Genomic DNA, 19,438 nt, shown 5'->3' on the forward strand with positions numbered 1-19,438 from the left:
CTGGTTTAGACCTGGTTTAGAACTGGTTTAGTCCTGTTTTAGTTCTGATTTAGTCCTGATTCAGACCTAGTTCAGACCTGGTTCAGTTCTGGGGGGGAAAGTCCAACCTGAACAGACCGGAGTAAAAACCTCTGACTCATTTCTCAAATTCTTAAATCCTGCTGAATCTTCTGAATTCTGCTGATTTCATTTCAGGGAGGAATTCAGAGAAGCGGCGAAACCATCGGTGACAAAACGTTCACACATCCGCTCTTTAAAAGTGTCGTTTATTCCATGACATCAGTAATAGAATACAAATAATACTGCTCAAGTAGAAGTTTAAAAGTATTTGGGTACTTGAGTAAAAGTAGAACTGAAACGCTGGAGTAAAATTACGCTGGTGAAACATACAATTTATTTAAAAAAGTAAATTTAATCGGGTAAACGTTAAGTACGACCCACTTCTGCTCAATTTTTCCGCTTGGTTTTCAATATTTCTGAACAATTTGAACACAAAAAATTATCCGAAAGTTTCTCAATAATCACAAATTTTTATTACATGAAAAAAAAAAAAAAAAAAAAAAAAGGTGACAGCCTGTACAGACGAGCAACAGTGGCCGGGGAGCTGAAACGTTCCAGCCCGGCTCGGCATAAAAACATAAACATGATTAAAATGCGAGTTTATAAAACCCAGAGCAGAGTTTGTGGAAAGCGTCACTCCCCACAAACGTCACAGTTAATCCGAGAGTCGAGTTGGGATTCGCCATTGCAAAAAATATCCGGACGGACGTTTCAGTATGTGGTCAGAAACGGTTCCGACGTTTCAGTATGTGATCAGAAAGTCCAGATGTTTCCATATTTAATCAGAACCAGTCCAAAACAGTCCAGACGTTTCAGTATGTGATCAGAAACAGTCCAAAAACAGTCCAGATGTTTCAGTATGTGATCACAAAGTCTAGATGTTTCAGTATGCGATCAGAAACAGTCCAAAAACAGTCCAGATGTTTCAGTATGTGATCAGAAACAGTCCAAAAACAGTCCAGACGTTTCAGTATGTGATCAGAAACAGTCCAAAACAGTCCAGACGTTTCAGTATGTGATCAGAAACAGTCCAAAACAGTCCAGATGTTTCAGTATGTGATCAGAAACAGTCCAAAAACAGTCCAGACGTTTCAGTATGTGATCACAAAGTCTAGATGTTTCAGTATGTGATCAGAAACAGTCTAGAGGTTTCCGCATTTGATCACAAACAGTTCAGACGTTTCAGTATTTGATCACAGACAGTCCAAAACAGTCCAGATGTTTCAGTATATGATCAGAAACAGTCTAGATGTTTCAGTATGTGATCAGAAACAGTCCAGACGTTTCAGTATGTGATCAGAAACAGTCCAGATGTTTCCGTATTTGATCACAAACAGTTTAGACGTTTCAGTATTTGATTACAAACAGTCCAGACGTTTCGGGATGTGATCAGAAACAGTTCAGATATTTCCGTATTTGATCATAAACAGTTCAGACGTTTCAGTACGTGATCACAAACAGTCCAATAACTGTCCGGACGTTTCAGAATTTAATCAGAAACGGGACGGGACGTTTCGCCAAAGCAGTTCAGCCTCCTCTCAAGCATCGGACAGCCTCCGCGTACGAGACATCTTTACAAAACATCAGATTTAAACCAAATTTGTTACTAGAAAATGAACCGTCAGAGAAAAAAGTTCACATTGTTAAAAAACATAAATGCATATGACGGATTTTTACGTTTTTTATTGTAATTCTGATTTGATTATTGATTATCGCTTTAGCTGTGGAAGAAGATTTGTAAGAAAAGTGCAGGAAAAAAGCCAAATGTCAATTTAAACTTGACGTAAATTAAAAAATCTTAACTTTTAATGATGTAAACTTGGTGAAACGTCTTGTCTAACCTGTCATATGCACTTTACGTTAGATTTCAAACCAAATTTTAAAAAAAATCAAGATGTTTGAACAGCTATAGGTAATTTACAAACTGGATTGCGGTGATCCGACGCCAGAGACGGATCGCAAACACTTTGGCGAAACGTTCATTCTATAAAAGATTAACAAGAGCTTGGGGGGTGAGGTTGGTGAGGAGTCCACGAAATCTGGAATGTAGGTGCAGGTCAGTACAGCGACCTCTCCGATCCCGCCTGTGCTTTGGCAAAGACTCATTGTCCAAAAACAAAAAACAAAACAAAAAAAACCCCCCAAAAAATCCAAGTCTGTGTGATCACGGCGAGAGGGTCCACCACTCCCCCTCTGGCTCCTGTGTCCTCGTTTCCTTCTCTCCTCCTCCTCCTTCTTCTTCTTCTCCTTCTTCCCTCGCTCGTCTCCTTATCCGAATACCTTTGCACCCTCCGCCCTTTGGCCCGGAGCGAAGTGGAGCCATGTGTTCCCTGCTGCACCTGCCGTCGAGAAACAGAAACAGAATTCAGAATTAAACACGATTTAAGTCAACGTTTCAGCACTTGCGCGACCGAGCGAGAAAACCGATGAATGAAAGACGGGAAAAAAAGGAAAGATGCAAGCGAGAGGAGGCCAGAGAGTTTCCAAAACTTTATGAATCTGTCGTTTTAACTCACAAACCAGCACGAGCAAGGTGACTTTTAAAATATATTCCCCTACAGATTACAGATTCAAATGAAATTACTTAAAGTGAGTAATGTAATCTGAATACTTTGGATTACTTGATATTGTCATGCTTCTTAAAACTACATGAATGAACCAACCACATCCTGAAAATTCTTGTCTGTTGAGCCCAAGTCTCCGTGAACAGACTTTTGTTTTACTGCAGAGAAGCAAAGACAAAGATGTTTTACCTGCTAAAAGAAAATAAAAAGTCTTTCCTTAACCAGATTAAAAATATTATTGATAGAAAAATGATTTTTGTATGAGATCAATGTTCACACTACTGTTAGTGTCGTATTGTTTAGTTCTGGTTTAGACCTGGTTTAGTCCTGGTTTAGTCCTGGTTAAGACCTGGTTTAGTCCTGGTATAGTTCTAGTTTAGACCCGGTTTTGACCTGGTTTAGACCTGGTTTAGACCTGGTTAAGGTTCTGGTTTGGGTCCTGGTTTTGTCCTGGTTTAGACCTGGTTTAGACCTGGTTTAGACCTGGTTTAGTCCTGGTTTAGTCCTGGTTTAGGTCCTGGTTTAGGTTTTGGTTTAGGTCCTGGTTTAGTTCTGGTTTAGACCTGGTTTAGACCTGGTTTAGCCCAAAAAAGTCAAGAGAAATCACAAGAGAAGAGAAAAAGATGCACAAAAAGAGCCGTAAACGTACTTATCCATCATTAGAATTCACTCACAAAGACAAAAAAACAAGACAAAAAGAGAAAAAAACAGAAACGGACAAACATGATCCAGAAATCCAACAAATATTTCAGTAGTTGAGTGATTTTTGGACACATTTTTAACCAAATAAAGGCAGAAATAGAGCGAGTGAAGGCTTCAGGATTGAAAATATCTCCAAATAAAGTGAATTATTGAAGAAAATCTGAAGCCGTTTTTGTATTTTGAAGTTTTCTAGGAGCACTTTTTACCTACTACTCGAGTATTATTACTTTAAAGTAATTATTACTTTAAAGTGGCGTTACTCCGGCTCCGACTCTTCAGTTTTTGGCAGCTTTACCAACTCTGCCTGGTCCCGATTCAGCGGCGAGATAAGATTCTAGTAACAAAGCCAAGTCAAACCGAGGGAAAGAGAGAAACTGTTTAGTCCTGGTTTAGTCCTGGTTTTAGTCCTGGTTTTAGTCTTGGTTTAGTCCTAGTATAGTCCTAGTATAGCCCTGGTTTAGTCCTGGTTTAGACCTGGTTTTAGTCCTGGTTTTAGTCCTGGTTTAGTCCTAGTTTAGTCCCAGTTTAGACCCAGTTTTAACCCAGTTTAGTCCTGGTTTAGTCCTGGTTCAGTCCTCCTGGTTCAGTCCCAGTTTAGACCCGGTTTTAGACCTGGTTTAGACCCAGTTTTAGACCTGGTTTAGACCAGTTTTAGACCTGGTTTAGACCTGGTTTTAGGCCTGGTTTAGGCCTGGTTTAGTCCTGGTTTTAGGCCTGGTTTAGTCCTGGTTTAGCCTGGTTTAGACCTGGTTTTAGGCCTGGTTTAGACCTGGATTTAGGCCTGGTTTACACCTGGTTTAGTCCTGGTTTTAGGCCTGGTTTAGACCTGGATTTAGGCCTGGTTTACACCTGGTTTAGTCCTGGTTTTAGGCCTGGTTTAGTCCTGGTTTTAGGCCTGGTTTAGACCTGGTTTTAGGCCTGGTTTACACCTGGTTTTAGTCCTGGTTTTAGTCCTGGTTTTAGTCCTGATTCTAGTAACAAAGCCAAGTCAAACCAAGGGAAAGAGAGAAAGTGGAGTGAAAAGCGCTGCCCTCCCCGTCCCTCCCCCGTCCTCCCTGTTCTCCCCTCGTCCCTCCTCGTCCCTCCCCGGCCCCACGCAGCAGCAGCAGCAGCAGAGGCAGAGGCAGAGGCAGCAGACAGACTGGCGCCAGGCATGGAACTTTGATTAACCCTGAGGAGATAGCTCACGAGGCAGGGACAGACCAGAGACCCACACACACTACACAAAAACTACCACAAATAAACTACTACCGAGTGTCGGGAAGGTGACTTTTCAAATGTAATCCCCTACAGATTACAGATTACACACAACAAAATGTAGTTTGTAACAGAATCCATTAAATGACTTAAAGTGAGTAATGTAATCTGATTACTTTGGATTACTTGATTTGCTGTAGAGAAACAAAGACGAGGAAATCTTCACATAAGATGTTTTGTCTGATAAAAGAAAATAAAAAGTCCAGACTTTTTAGGATTTAGTCCTGGTTTAGACCTGGTTTTAGTCTTGGTTTCGACCTGGTTTTAATCCTGGTTTAGACCTGGTTTTAGTCCTGGTTTAGACCTGGTTTAGACCTGGTTTAGAACTGGTTTTAGTCCTGGTTTAGACCTGGTTTAGACTTGGTTTATACCTGGTTTAGACCTGGTTTAGACCTAGTTTAGAACTGGTTTTAGACCTGGTTTTAGTCCTGGTTTAGACCTGGTTTAGACCTGGTTTACCTGGTTCCTGGTTTAGACCTGGTTTAGTCCTGGTTTAGTCCTGGTTTAGACCTGGTTTAGTGTCTGGCAATCAGTGGAATTACTGGAAAAAAAAAAAAAGGGGATATAGCCCAAAATGTAAAAACAGGAAAATCCCGCCGTGTAATTCATTTACTTCAACAAAGTAACTGTAATCCAATTACCTCTGATTAAAACAGTAACTGTAACTGAATACAGTTACTCATAATTTGTACTCTGATTACGTAACTCCGGTACATGTAATCTGTTACTCCCCAACACTGAGTACTACCAAGTGTCAAGTATGAAGTATGAAGTAGAGCCCGACCGATATGGATTTTGTTGTGGACCGATATGAAACCGATAAAATGGGAGTTGGAGCTGCCGATATATTTAATGATGTAAAAATTCACTGTAAATCTTGAATTGATTAAAAAACTTAGGTTTGGTTCTAGTGGATTTGAAACTGGGTTTATTTAGGCAACATTTATAGTTATTCTGCCTCTTTATATCATATGTCATAGGACTAAACCAGAACTGAACCAGGACTGAAAAAGGACTAAACCAGGACTAAAACAGATCTAAACCATGTGTAAAACAGGACTAAACCAGAACTGAACCAGGACTGAGTGTCGGGACTCGGTCTCGATCTCTCTCGTCTCTCGAGCCCAAGATTAGTCCTGGTTTATTTATTTTATGCTGAACTACAGACAAACATGTACGTTTTTGTTTTATCCTACGCACACACAGATTTATGAAAGTTTCGTTTTGAGCCGCTGTCAAACTCCCACGAGTCTGAACGCGACGTGAAGAGAAACAAAGTGAGAGAAAGAGAAAACACGGCTCCCAATAAGGATCAGGCTCCCGTCGTTGGCTTCAAAGAGCCGGATCTAAGAGCCGCTTCGTTCGCGACCGACTCATCACTACTAGAGAGTAAAGAAACTACCGCTATTATAGTCTTTAGCCGTAAATGCTGCGTAATTAATTATATATGTAAATGTCGATCATTCACACCTCTGTTCACAGCTCATTTACAGATCAATGCAGGTCCAGTAACAAATATACGATCAATACAGTCACTTTACACTAGACCAATAGAAAACAGACTGTTTATGTGTGAGAGAAACAGCAGCTAATCACTAACCAATCAGAAATAACCAAAACTATCTTCAAAATTGACATATTTCCAACACTCAGCCTCACACAGGCTCCTCTCAGATCACAAGTCTGCACTAATAAATGTCCTTTTAATCCAGACTCAAACCGATTGTCTGTAAAAAGAAAATAATCTCAGTGTTTGGATCTGTGTCTGTGGGTGTAAACAAACACACATGACTCTGTGGTGTGTTCAGGGACAGTACGAACACACACAGACAAATGACTCCGCAGATAAATACTGACGCGGAGCCACATATTTGGACATTTATCTGTCTGTAAATTGGATTAAATGAACATAATGTCGAGAGTCTAAGTTTTATAACCACGTGAAATATCGGCACATATCAGCAAACATATCGGCCGATAATATCAACCAACCGATATATCGGTCGGGCTCTAGTACGAAATCGTGTTGGACTCACCGTGACGATGTGCTGGTCTAATGGCACAAGTGTTTTTTGTCGTCTGTGGAGAAGTTGTGCGTTAGATCCGACGCCTGGAAAAGAACAAAACAAATGTAATCAAACACTGTGTGTGTGTGTGTGTGTGTGTGTGTGTGTGTGTGTACCATCCTATACTGAATTAGTACTCGTAAAAGTATTAGTAGTGCTTCAGATTCACTGCAAAAACCAAAATCTAGGCAAGTTTTATCACGATTTGAGTAAGTTAAGTAAAATTATCTGCCTTAAAATATGAAAACTATGCTTAAAAATAAGAAAAACAACAACTTTTTACACCTAAAATTAGAAACTAAATCAAATCAAACTCGATAATTTGACTCGTCAAGCTGAATTGACTCAAATAACATCAAATATTCTCAATTTAAGTCATTTTAAGTTGCCTAGATATCATTTTGTTGTCACGATACCAACTTTTAAGAGTCGATACTCAATACCAATTATGATTCCACACTGAAGACAGAACATGAGATGTTACAGTAGCTCAAAATGACACTAAAATTGTTCAGGAAAGCTCAGATTGTTCAAAAAACTAAATCTAGGCAAGATTTGAGTAAGTTAAGTAAAATTATCTGTCTTAAAATATGAAAACACACTTGGCTACACTTAAAAATAACAAGAACAACAACTTTTTACACCTAAAATAAGAAAAAAAATCAAACCAAACTCGATAATTTGACTTGTCAAGCTGAATCAACTAAAAAAGTAAAGAATATTTGACGTTAAAGTAATTTTAAGTTGCCTAGACATTGTTTTTTTGGTCACGATACTAACTTTTGAGACTCGATACTCGATACAAATTACGATTCCACAGTGAAGACAGAACATGAGATCTGACCGTAGCTCAAAATGACACTAAAACTGTTCGGGAAAGCTCAGATTGTGTGCTTTTCATCCTATACTGAATTAGTACTCGTAAAACTATTAGTAGTGTTTCAGATTCACTGCAGAAACCAAAATCTAGCCAAGTTTTATCACGATTTGAGTCAGTTAAGCAAAATTATCTGCCTTAAAATATGAAAACACATCTGTCTAGACTTAAAATAACAAAAAAAACAACTTTTTGCACGTAAAATTAAAAATCAAACTCGATATTTTGACTTGTCAAGCTGAATCGACTCAAATAACGTCAAATATTCTTAATTTAAGTCATTTTAAGTTGCCTAGATATTGTTTTTTTGTCACGATACCAACTTTTGAGACTCGATACTCGATACCGATTACGATTCCACATTGAAGACAGAACATGAGCTCAAAACGACACTAAAATTGTATTCATATAACTATTAGTAGTGTTTCAGATTCACTGCAGAAACCAAAATCTAAGCAAGTTTTATCACGATTTGAGTCAGTTAAGCAAAATTATCTGCCTTAAAATATGAAACCACATCTGTCTACACTTAAAAATAAGAAAAACAACAACTTTCTGCACGTAAAATAAGCAACAAAACCAAACCAAACTCGATAATTTGACTTGTCAAGCTGAATCGACTCAAAAAATTAAGAATATCTGACATTAAAGTCATTTTAAGTGACCTAGATGTTGTTTTGTTGTCACGATATCAACTTTTGAGACTCGATACTCGATACCTGGTTACGATTCCACACTGAAGACAGAACACGAGCTCAAAACGACACTAAAATTGTTCAGAAAATCTCAAATTTTGTGCTTTTCCCGTGCGTAATCTGGAGTTTTGACTGACGTGCTCAAATAAGTGTCTAGTTTCAGTGCTGTTACTGAGATCATCTGTCTACACTTAAAACATAAGAAAAACAACAACTTTTTGCACGTAACGTAAGCAACAAAATCAAATCAAACTCGTTATTTGCGTCGATTCATCTTGACACGTCAAATTATCGTCAAACATTCGATTTCGATATCAACTTTTGAGACTCGATACTCGATACCAATTACGATTCCACACTGAAGACAGAACATGAGCTCAAAACGACACTAACATTGTTCAGAGAAGCTCACTGTTTGTGCTTTTCCCGTGCGTAATTTGGAATTTTGACTGATATTTACTCAAATAAGTGTCTAGTTTCAGAAATGCTATCGACAAAATGATGAAAATATGCAGACAGCCTGTTCTTTTTTTTTTGGTAATCTCGCTCCTGTGATGGAACAGACCGAGTATTGTGAGCAGTTCGTGGTCGGAGCGCGCAGGGGGCGTACGTACCTGCAGCGTGAGCAGCTTGTCCTCCGCCTCGAGCACGATCTGGAGGTCGAAGATGTAGTCTATGACGTGCTGCAGGATCTCCACCTGGCTCACCGACTTGTTCCTCGGGATACTCGGCACCAGCGCCTTGAGTCTGGAGTAACAGTCGTTCATGTCGCAGAGCGCGCTCCCGGGCTCGCTCCGGTTGATCGCCAGGCTCTGCTCGGACACGCAGCACACCGCCTTGTAGCCGCTCCTCACGGCGCGCACGGGGCTCACGGCTTTCATGGCTCGCTCGGGCACGTCCTAGGGTCCACACGCAGCGGTACTGTCACCAGCGGGTACAGTAGGGCTCCTTTTATACGCTGCGCCCGCGGACACGCCCCGCTCCCCTCGCACCGCGACGCGATTGGGCCGAGCGCGCAGCAGCCCCGCGCCCATTGGCTGCGAGGGGCCACGGAAAGAATGAGGAACAGCCGGAGTGGGACGCCCCGGAGCGGTTGTCAGGGCTGTTTGTTTGAGGTGGTCGTCGCTAAAAGGAACGGAGAAAGTACACTCACATGGAACGAGCCGCGTTATGGACACAGAGTCAAAGATAATGTCATAAATAATCGCGGGAGGGGCGCGTTTTCCAAATTAGAGCGCGTTGTTATTATGATTAAACTAATGGGAGTGTTGTGGGGAGGGGGGGAGGCTTTGTTGTGGCGTTTTTTAAGAGTTAAGACAAACGGAAATCTTAAAATTAGATCATCACGTGACTTAATTATCCATGAACGTTTTATAATGTTGATTTACTTCGCGTTCAGGAGAGAAAACGCCGCGTGAGGTTTTGCGCAAAGCTCGTGTTGACGCTGATACGCGATAAGAACTGAAACGTTGTGCGTAATGTGCTGGATAATTCCTCTCCAGGACGTGCCCTGTTGGTGCAGGTGTTACGGCCGTGGCTGAGGGCGTCTGGATGAGTTCAGTGAATGCGTAAATGCGCGCGTTCTCGTGGGAAAACTGGGACATGGCGAAGCGCTATCGAGCACAGTGATAAAGTAAAGATGTACATGTGGGTGAAGGGTCGGTGCGCTCTATATGACCGCGCTGTTTTCTCTAGATAAGACGTGAGTGATCAGGAGCTCTGTGCGTAAACATGCACGGATCTAATTAGAAGCGCGCGCACCCAAGCACCGCGCGGCACGCAGCGCGCACGCCGGGGCCGCTCGTCTCCAGAGAGCGCGCAGAGAAAGTAGAGTTTAAGTGCAGTTGAAAGCGCTTTTCCCGTTGTGCTCCTCTTCGCTCTTATTTTGGCCGTTTCTCACACTCGTGTTTGTGGAGGAATGCAGGCCCGGGCCAGCTGCGTGTCCTATCCCCGCACAGCTGTGTTGATCTAAGGCGCCAGTCCCAGACATGCCGGCGCCAGCCTCCCAACGTCATCCATTCACCGCGCACTCCCTCCTCTGGCACACGGCCCGCCCTCCCCGCGCGCCCGACGCTCCGCCACGGGATTGGAGAGAGGAGCTGTCCGTCACGGGGGGCTGCTGTGGGCCGTCTGCAGCTGGAGCGGAGCGGGGACAGGCGGAGGAAGGACGCCTCGGCTCTGGCAGGGTCACTCTCTCTCTCTCTCTCTCTGACAAATCAACTTTTACTTTAGTCCATGTAACTTTCCACAAAGTCATCATGTGATGTCATTACATTCTGATCGTCAGGATTTCACAGATGGTTTAAAAAGACAAATAAATAAGGAAGAAACGAGGCTGCCAAGTTCAAAAGTGGGACGGAGATGTTCCATAGTGACAAATAGAAAACACAGTAACCAGCGTGTTTACCCCAAAGCATCAAACACATCTGCAATAACACGAGGTTTACTTCTGTGAGCTGCACACGTCCATACGTCTGTGTGTCTCTGTCTGTGTGTGTGTGTGTCTGTGTGTGTCTGTACATGTGTGTGTGTGTGTGTCTGTACGTGTGTGTGTGTGTGCTACTGCTGCTTGCACATGCAGGAATCTGACTTTTACTTTTTACATTTCAACATTTCATTTTTAAGAAGATGAAGTGTCTTTAGTGAGACTTTTCACTTTTAAACTGAAAGCTGCAGAAAAGGTTTTGCACAAACATCTGTGTGTGTGTGTGTGTGTGTGTGTGTGTGTGTCCATTTTCTCCTTTGGCCAGTTCAGTTTCATCCAGGACTGAAATTAGCGATTATTTTTATTTTTTTTATTTGAGAACTCTTTGTTCTCAAAGGTCTTTTCATTGGCCTTTGTGTTTCTGCAGAATCAGTGAGTGAAGAACTGGACTCGTACTCAGTCTGGCGCCACCTAGTGCCTCCGCTCAACTTCATTTCTCTCCAGCGACTAGGTCAGGAATCAGAATACACTAGACCAGGCATGTCCAAACTATGGCCCGGGGGCCAAATGCGGCCCTCAGACAAATTTTTCTTGGCCCTCAGACTTCCAGGTGAATTGGCCCAAATTACATTGCATCAATTGAAAAATTATTTTTTACTGCAAGTTTTTTAAAAAAATCTACCTTGATAAAGCCAATATTTCATATTAGGTGTTTGGTTTTAAGGATCTTAGCATGAATAAAGACTGATGCCTCATTCTAACGTGTTAAACATGCACATATTTCAATTATTCCCTGTACTGAGTATCAGTCTACGGCCCTCGATCGGCCCTCTGCTTCGTCTGTGTTTAGATATGTGGCCCTTGATGAAAAAAGTTTGGACACCCCTGCACTAGACGGTTTGCAAGAACCTCGGAAGTTGTAGACGGCGCACCAACCAATCAGCTGTGAGCTGTGAAATCATGACATCAAACTGGTGGCGTTTGTCTGTGTCTTTTGTGGAACAGCACAACAGTAAACAAAGCGTCGAGATGGATGTAGATGAAGACAGACATTCTGTGTTGGCGACGATTCCCGAGATCGAGGATTTAAAGCCGGAACAAAGAGAATGTTTGGTGAATTTTATCAAGGGTTAAAATGTTATTGTTCTTCTTCCTACGGGATTTGGAGCATTACATACGTCACGACCAGAGATGCACGGATGGGCTATTTTTTCATCCGCAACCGCGACACAAAACTCATCATCCGCCCGCCGTCCATTTGCACCCAAAGTTTTGACCAATTTTCCAAACCGCACTCGCCCGCCATCCACCGATTGATTTTAGATTTTAGAACAATCATATAGTAAACAAACTAAGGAGCCTTGATAAAAATGCAAACTCTAGAGCTCATTCATTCCAAAATTCACTCAACGTGCATGTTCACATTCTTAATCGTCTGTAACAAAACGCCACTCGTTGCTCAGGGTTTAACTCCCTGTTCGGAGCCTCACCGTGAGCGCGTGGGCTCAATCAACGTGCCAGTTCGTTGTTCAAGAATTGTGGCTTTATTTGCCGTGATGCACTAAATAACAGGGCAGTTGCTTCCTGACTCACTTCGGTCGCCTTCCGAGCGTTCATTTCACATACAGTAAAACATAGACACTCGTACGCTCTGCCGGTCCATTCAAGAAGCGCGAGCCTCGGTCATGCTCACGCCACACACCACTATAAACCAGAGGTGCTCACACTTTTTCATCATGTGAGCTACTTACAAAATGACCAAGTCAAAATGATCTACCTAATACAAAGCCAAACAAACTGCACTGAAACACTCTGTGCCCCTTTTTTGGACCCTCCCCCACAGTTTGAGAACCTCTTCTTTAAGAGAACTTCCTCTGGCACTTTACACAAAACTGTAAAAAAAGTGAAGGAAGATTTTTAAACCTGTTTTTTAAAGTTCCAAACTGGAGTTACATTCTTTTCTGGTTTTGCAGTGATATTTACCAGCCTCTGCACGTTTACCAAACCAAACGCACATCGTGACAAACACAGATGCATTTGTCACTTTTGTTAGACAAACTTCAGCCAAATGTGGCAGTAGGTCTGTTCTGTAGATCCGCTCTATGCTGTAGACCTGCTTTGTGCCAACACTGGAACACAAATTTAGACTGGTTTTTGCTTCACGTTTGGTCTTGTTCTTCTAATCAGCCGCACTGTGGGAGGGGCTTGTGTTGGCTGTACGCAGGAAGGAGCGAGAGCGTGAAAAGGCGAGGGGCGGCGTGCTGACGTGAGGCAGGTGGACAGGTAGGATGTTTAGGAAGTTGAACCTGCCCTGTGATGCACGCTGGTACACGAGGGCACACGCTGTCGCAGACGAGCCGTGCATAGGGAGCGTGTGTGTTTGTGATGCGCCGTAGAGTCTCCGCGGGTTTCAAATGAGCGCACAGGCTGCACTGAGACGCCCCACACGCTCCTGCACCCGCTACAAGTTTATTACCAACAGCAGCGGCCGGAATCAAATATGATCACACTTGTTGAGTGTCAGACCTCGAGTCAGAGACAAGACCGAGTCCAAACGCGAGTCCGAGACGAGACACGGCGATGTACCCACACGACCTTGGCGATCGACTGGTAGATCGAGATCAACGTATTGAGCACCTCTGGTCTAAACATCGCACATTGGAGTAAAGACGCAGATCTCATAACACTTAACAGCAGCGATTGGTTAAATAAAAAAGTACCTGCCGAACGTCGAGTGAACGAACAGTGTTGGGGAGTAACAGATTACATGTACTGGAGTTACGTAATCAGAGTACAAATTATGAGTAACTGTATTCTGTTACAGTTACTGTTTCAGTGAGTGGTAATTAGATTACAGTTACTTTGTTGAAATAAATGGATTACATGCCAGTATTTTCCTGTTTTCACATTTTGGGCTAAACCAGGATTAACCAGGTCTAAACCAGGACTAAAGCAAGTCTAAAGCAGGACTAAACTAGGACTAAAACCAGGACTAAACCAGGTCAACAAAAAAACAACAACAACAACAAAAAAAAGAGATTTAGCACAAAATGTGAAAACAGGAAAATCCCGCCATGTAATCCATTTACTTCAACAAAGTAACTGTAATCCAATTACCACTCACTGAAACAGTAACTGTAACTGAATACAGTTACTCATCATTTGTACTCTGATTACATGTAATCTGTTACTCCCCAACACTGCTGACACGTCTTTTTCTTCTGTGTATTTCCCAGTAATTTTCCGTAAAAGTTCCACTGCAGGTTGAGCCGCTTGTTCAAAATAAACTAGGATTATTACAGTTACTGTACTCAACGTGCGTATGACAAAACACAGTTAAATATATGAATACAATTATGTTTAAAAAAAAACTTCCTTGTTAAACGTGGGGAGCAGATGTTAATTCAGATATTTCCAGCTGTTATTTTGCAGAAAATCATGTAAACAAGGGCCAATAGTGATGATTGGAACAATGCAAATGAATCACAACAACTTTACTCTGTTAAATGAAGGTTTAAAGTGTCAAAAAATGCCTCTCTGGTGCATGAATTTTAGATTTTAGATTTATTTAGATTAGAGTTTTGTGAGTTGATGTTCTGTAGAAGAGAAGAGAGATTCTGTTTTAAATCTCACTGCTACTTCCCCGTGTTTTAGTCAAGTCTGCACTTAATCGAGACCAAGATCAAGATCAGTCTGAGACCAAAGGGTCCCGAGACCAGGACAAGACCAAGACCTCTGAGGGTCGAGACCGAGACAAGACCGAGACTTTTAAAGCCAGAGACCGAGAGAATCCATTGAGACTAAATCGAGATCGTCTTTGTCATTTTCTACATTTATTTGTGTTTTACAGTTATTTTGGTACATTTATATCAGTGTTTTTGTAAATATATCTCCATTTTATCTCTCGTCGACCTTGAGACCGAGACAAGACCGAGTCCAAGGGCTTTCAAGACCGAGACAAGACCAAGACTAAGCGCCTTCAAGACTGAGACAAGACTGAGACAAGACTGAGTCCAAATCTGGTCAAGTCCGAGACAAGACCAAGAACCATCAAGGTCAAGACAAGACCAAGTCCAAGTGCCTTTAAGACCAAGACAAGACCGAGACAAGACCGAGACAAGACCGAGACAAGACCGAGACAAGACCAAGACAAGACCGAGACAAGACCGAGACAAGACCGAGACAAGACCGAGACAAGACCGAGACAAGACCGAGACAAGACCGAGACAAGATCAAGTCCAAACACCTTCAAGACTGAGACAAGACCGAGACAAGACCGAGACAAGACCGAGTCCAAGCACCTTCAAGACCGAGACAAGATCAAGTCCAAACACCTTCAAGACTGAGACAAGACCCGAGTCCAAACGTCTTCAAGACCGAGACAAGACCGAGACAAGACCAAGTCCAAACACCTTCAAGACTGAGACAAGACCGAGACAAGACCGAGTCCAAGCACCTTCAAGACTGAGACAAGACCCGAGTCCAAACGTCTTCAAGACCGAGACAAGACCGAGACAAGATCAAGTCCAAACACCTTCAAGACTGAGACAAGACCGAGACAAGACCAAGTCCAAGTGCCTTCAAGACCAATACAAGACCGAGTCCAAGCACCTTCAAGACTGAGACAAGACTGAGACAATACAGAGACAAGACTGAGTCCAAGCACCTCCAAGACCAATACAAGACCGAGTCCAAACGCCTTCAAGACTGAGACAAGACCAAGACAAGACCGAGACAAGATCGAGACAAGACCCAAGTCCAAACATCTTCAAGACCGAGACAAGACCAAGACAAGACCGAGTCCAGGCGCCTTTAAGACCAAGACAAGACCGAGACAAGACCGAGACAAGACCGAGTCCAAATCTGGTCAAGTCCGAGACAATACCAAGTCCAAGTGCCTTTATGAGAGAGACAAGACCGAGTCTAAGCGCTTTCAAGACCGAGACAAGACCAAGACAAGACTGACACAAGACTGAGTCCAAATCTGGTCAAGTTCGAAATAAGACCGAGTCCAAGCGCCTTCAAAACCGAGACAAGACCGAGTCCAAACACGGTCGAGTCCGAGATGAGACTAAGACTGCAAAAAAAGATCTCGAGGCCAGAACTACGACACTACTTCCTGTACTTACTACTTTTCTTCTCAATTTTTTTCTGACACTTTACTGATTAAAACTGCAATAAATATTTAGCAAAGTTTCTGTCCCACCAAACCAAATCAGAATTAAAAAAACATAAAAATTGTCTTTAAATGCTTTTGTTTCTTTGAAGTACTTTTGATCACCTTGTATCTTTACTGTTCTGTGCTGTGTAGTTTATCTGTATGTCACATTATCTTCACAATCAGTCTGTGCAACTGTGAGATGGAGCAAAAAAAACAAAAAAAAACAACTGAAACTCAGTTGAAACTTTCTGCAGAAAACCACAAGGAAATGGTCACACACTTCTACACAGTTTCACTAATAGTTCAAAGAAAGTGCTAAACTGAGCCCCGACTTTCTTCTATCACTCACCAGTTTTTAAGAGAACTTTTAGATTTTACTTTACTCTTTTCATTACAGAGTTTGAAAATAAGAAACCCGAGCCAAAGTTTTAAAGTGGCTGATGTGGATCTGATGAGTCTGAGTTTAAGTGAAGGTTTGATTCGACGGTGAAACGTCAGGAGCTCACAGTGTCGGGGAGTAACAGATTACATGTAATCAGAGTACAAATTATGAGTGTTTCAGTGAGTTACTTTGTTGGAATAAATGGATTACACGACGGTATTTTCCTGTTTTCACATTTGGGGCTATATCCCTTTTTTTTTTTTTTTTCACGGTAATTCCACTCATTGCAAGACACTAAACCAGGACTAAACCAGGACTAAACCAGGTCTAAACCAGGTCTAAACCAGGTCTAAACCAGGTCTAAACCAGGTCTAAACAAGGACTAAACCAGGTCTAAACAAGGACTAAACCAGGACTCTAAAACTAGGTCTAAACCAGGTCTAAACAAGGACTAAACCAGGTCTAAACAAGGTCTAAACCAGGTCTAAACCAGGTCTAAACCAGGTCTAAACCAGGTCTAAACCAGGTCTAAACCAGGTCTAAACCAGGTCTAAACAAGGACTAAACCCAAACTAAATCAAGTCTAAACCAGGACTAAACCAGGACTAAACAAGGACTAAACAAGGTCTAAACAAGGACTAAAACCTGGTCTAAACAAGGACTAAACCAGGACTAAAACCAGGACTAAACCCAGGACTAAACCAGGACTAAAACCAGGTCTAAACAAGGACTAAAGCAGGTCTAAACCAGGATTTAACAGGACTAAATCCTGCTGTGTGGACGTGTTTCTTCTTCTTCTATCAATAATATTTTTAATTTGGTTCAGTAAATCTGGACTTTTTATTTTCTTTTATCAGACAAAACTTCTTATGTGAAGATTTCCTCGTCTTTGCTTCTCTACAGTAAATCAAGTAATCCAAAGTATTCAGATTACATTACTCACTTTAAGTCATTTAATGGATTCTGTTACAAACTACATTTTGGTGTGTGTAATCTGTAATCTGTAGGGGATTACATTTGAAAAGTCACCTTCCCGACACTGGGAGTCACATGATTCTGTGGAGCGTGTGTCCTCAATCAGTGCTCAGTCAGCTCCTGTGACATGTCCCTGCACATAACACACACACACACACACACACACACACACACACACACACACACACACACACAGACCAGAGACTATGGGCTATAGGAGAGTCTGGACAATGGAGGACAGTGTGACGTGGGCGACATGTGACCCGGGCGCCGTGTGACGCCGTGTGACCCGGGCAGAGACAGACACATGCAGGTCAAACAAAGGGCACTGATATGTTTTTATTTTTTTACACGTCTTAAAGATCACATCACTCTGGGCGCCACAGAAATCAAAAGTAAACATTCTTATATTTATGGTGAGTGAGGGGAGGACGGAGTGTGAGATGGACAGGTGGACAGGTGGACAGGTGGACAGGTGGACAGGTGCAGCGTGGGCAGTGATGCGGTCGCTGTATCGGACCGTTGTGGTGAAGAGCGCTTGTATCCGCGATCTCGTCCTTCCTGTCATTACTCAGAGCTCATGACCAGAGGTGAGAGGAGGAACGAAGACTGACGGTAAATCGAGAGCTTCGCCTTTCGACTCAGCTCCTCTTCACCACAACGACCGATACAGCGACCGCATCACTGCCGAAGCTGCACCTGTCCACCTGTCCACCTGTCAATCTCACGCTCCGTCCTCCCCTCACTCGTGAACAAGACCCCGAGATACTTGAACTCCTCCACCCACCCGGAGACGACAAGCAGAGAACCACGGCCTCAGACTTAGAAGAGCTGATCTTCATCCCAGCCGCTTCACACTCGGCTGCAAACCGCCCCAGTGCTGCAGGTCCTGGTTCGATGAAGCCAACAGGACAACATCATCTGCAAACAGCAGAGATGAGATCCTGTGGTCCCCAAACCGGACCCTCCGGCCCCTGACTGCGCCTAGAAATTCTGTCCATAAACACAATGAACAGAACCGGTGACAGGTGCAGCCCTGGCGGAGTCCAACATGCACCGGGAACAGGTCTGACTTACTGCCGGCAATGAACACAGCTCCTGCTCCGGTCATACAGGGACCGGACCCCAGACTCCCAGAGCGCCCCCCACAGGACACCACGAGGGACACGGTCGAATGCCTTCTCCAAGTCCACAAAGCACATGTGGACTGGTTGGGCAAACTCCCATGAACCTCGAGCACCGATGGAGAGTGTAGAGCTGCTCCAGTGTCCACGGACCAGGACCAAAACCACACTGCTCCTCCTGGACCCGAGGTTCGACTATCGGCCGGATTCTCCTCTCCAGTTCCCTGGCGTAGATCTTACCGGGAAGGCTGAGGAGTGTCCTCGTCCACACTAAAGGAAAACAGTGAGACGTTTGTGAGGACGTCACACTGGACAGATGCAGAGCTTCACATCTTGAATAATTAAAGATCACTCAGACGTGCATGAATCACTCCAAGAACAACTTCAGATCGTCAAAGAGAAGAGGGAACAACTCCAACATGGATAAATGTTCTGAAAAGTCCATTTTGCTTCATAAATTTGTTTTAAAAAGTGATTATTTCCTCATTAAAAACATGTCTGACGAGGTTTTTAGTCGTCGTCCATACACGTCTGAACAATCTAACGATCTCTCCCGGGTTCTGCTCGAGTACGATCCCACGCCCCTTGTACGAGGCTCCGCCCACAGGCCCACGTCGCCTCTGCTCCCACGAGGAAATTTTCCATAAATACACAAAAGCTCGTCACAAAAGTGTGCAGCAGTTCATGTTGTTTTGAAACACTTTATTAAACAGGAAGTCAGGAGCACCAGCTGTAACAAAGAGGGCAAAGATGACGAAACAAAAAGCCCCCGAAGCAGAAGAGCCGAGTTTTCCCCTCAGCTTCCTGTCGACCTCTGACCTCTGAGATGTTTTATTTTATGACTTATCTTTATATTTTATTTTGACTTGTACTTATTTATATAATTATGTTTTATTTGACGCTTTTCTCTTGACGTCAGACGCTCGACAGACTGGAACTAAGAGAATCTGAGTGTCGTTCGTTCGTTTGTTTTTCAAAATAAAAACAAAAATTAAAAAAAGGAAAAAAAAAAAACAGCAACTATTTTCTTTGTTATTTGTCTCCAAAATCAAAATGAAAAAACAGATAATGATTCGTTTTTTTCAGTTTTCGGTTTTGGGTTTAAATGAAAAAAAAAAAAATAAGAATAATGGGCTAAACCAAGAAAACC

At 42.7% G+C, this 19,438-nt stretch overlaps 1 protein-coding gene across 1 annotated transcript; it reads right to left on the minus strand.

Annotated features, from left to right (window-relative positions):
- Window positions 1–247: 247 nt before the first annotated feature.
- id3 (inhibitor of DNA binding 3) lies at window positions 248–9,157 on the minus strand. The gene is made up of 3 exons (XM_020937880.2): window positions 8,836–9,157; window positions 6,620–6,693; window positions 248–2,399 (listed from the first exon to the last, which is right to left on the minus strand). The coding sequence occupies exons 1-2, from the start codon at window positions 9,100–9,102 to the stop codon at window positions 6,637–6,639; spliced, it is 324 nt and encodes a 107-aa protein (XP_020793539.1). The 5' UTR covers window positions 9,103–9,157; the 3' UTR covers window positions 248–2,399; window positions 6,620–6,636.
- Window positions 9,158–19,438: the final 10,281 nt, after the last annotated feature.

The sequence above is a fragment of the Boleophthalmus pectinirostris genome, unplaced genomic scaffold, assembly GCF_026225935.1.
Source record: "Boleophthalmus pectinirostris isolate CB_2022bp ecotype Guang Dong unplaced genomic scaffold, ASM2622593v1 HiC_scaffold_10, whole genome shotgun sequence".
Classification (NCBI taxonomy): Eukaryota; Metazoa; Chordata; class Actinopteri; order Gobiiformes; family Gobiidae; genus Boleophthalmus; species Boleophthalmus pectinirostris.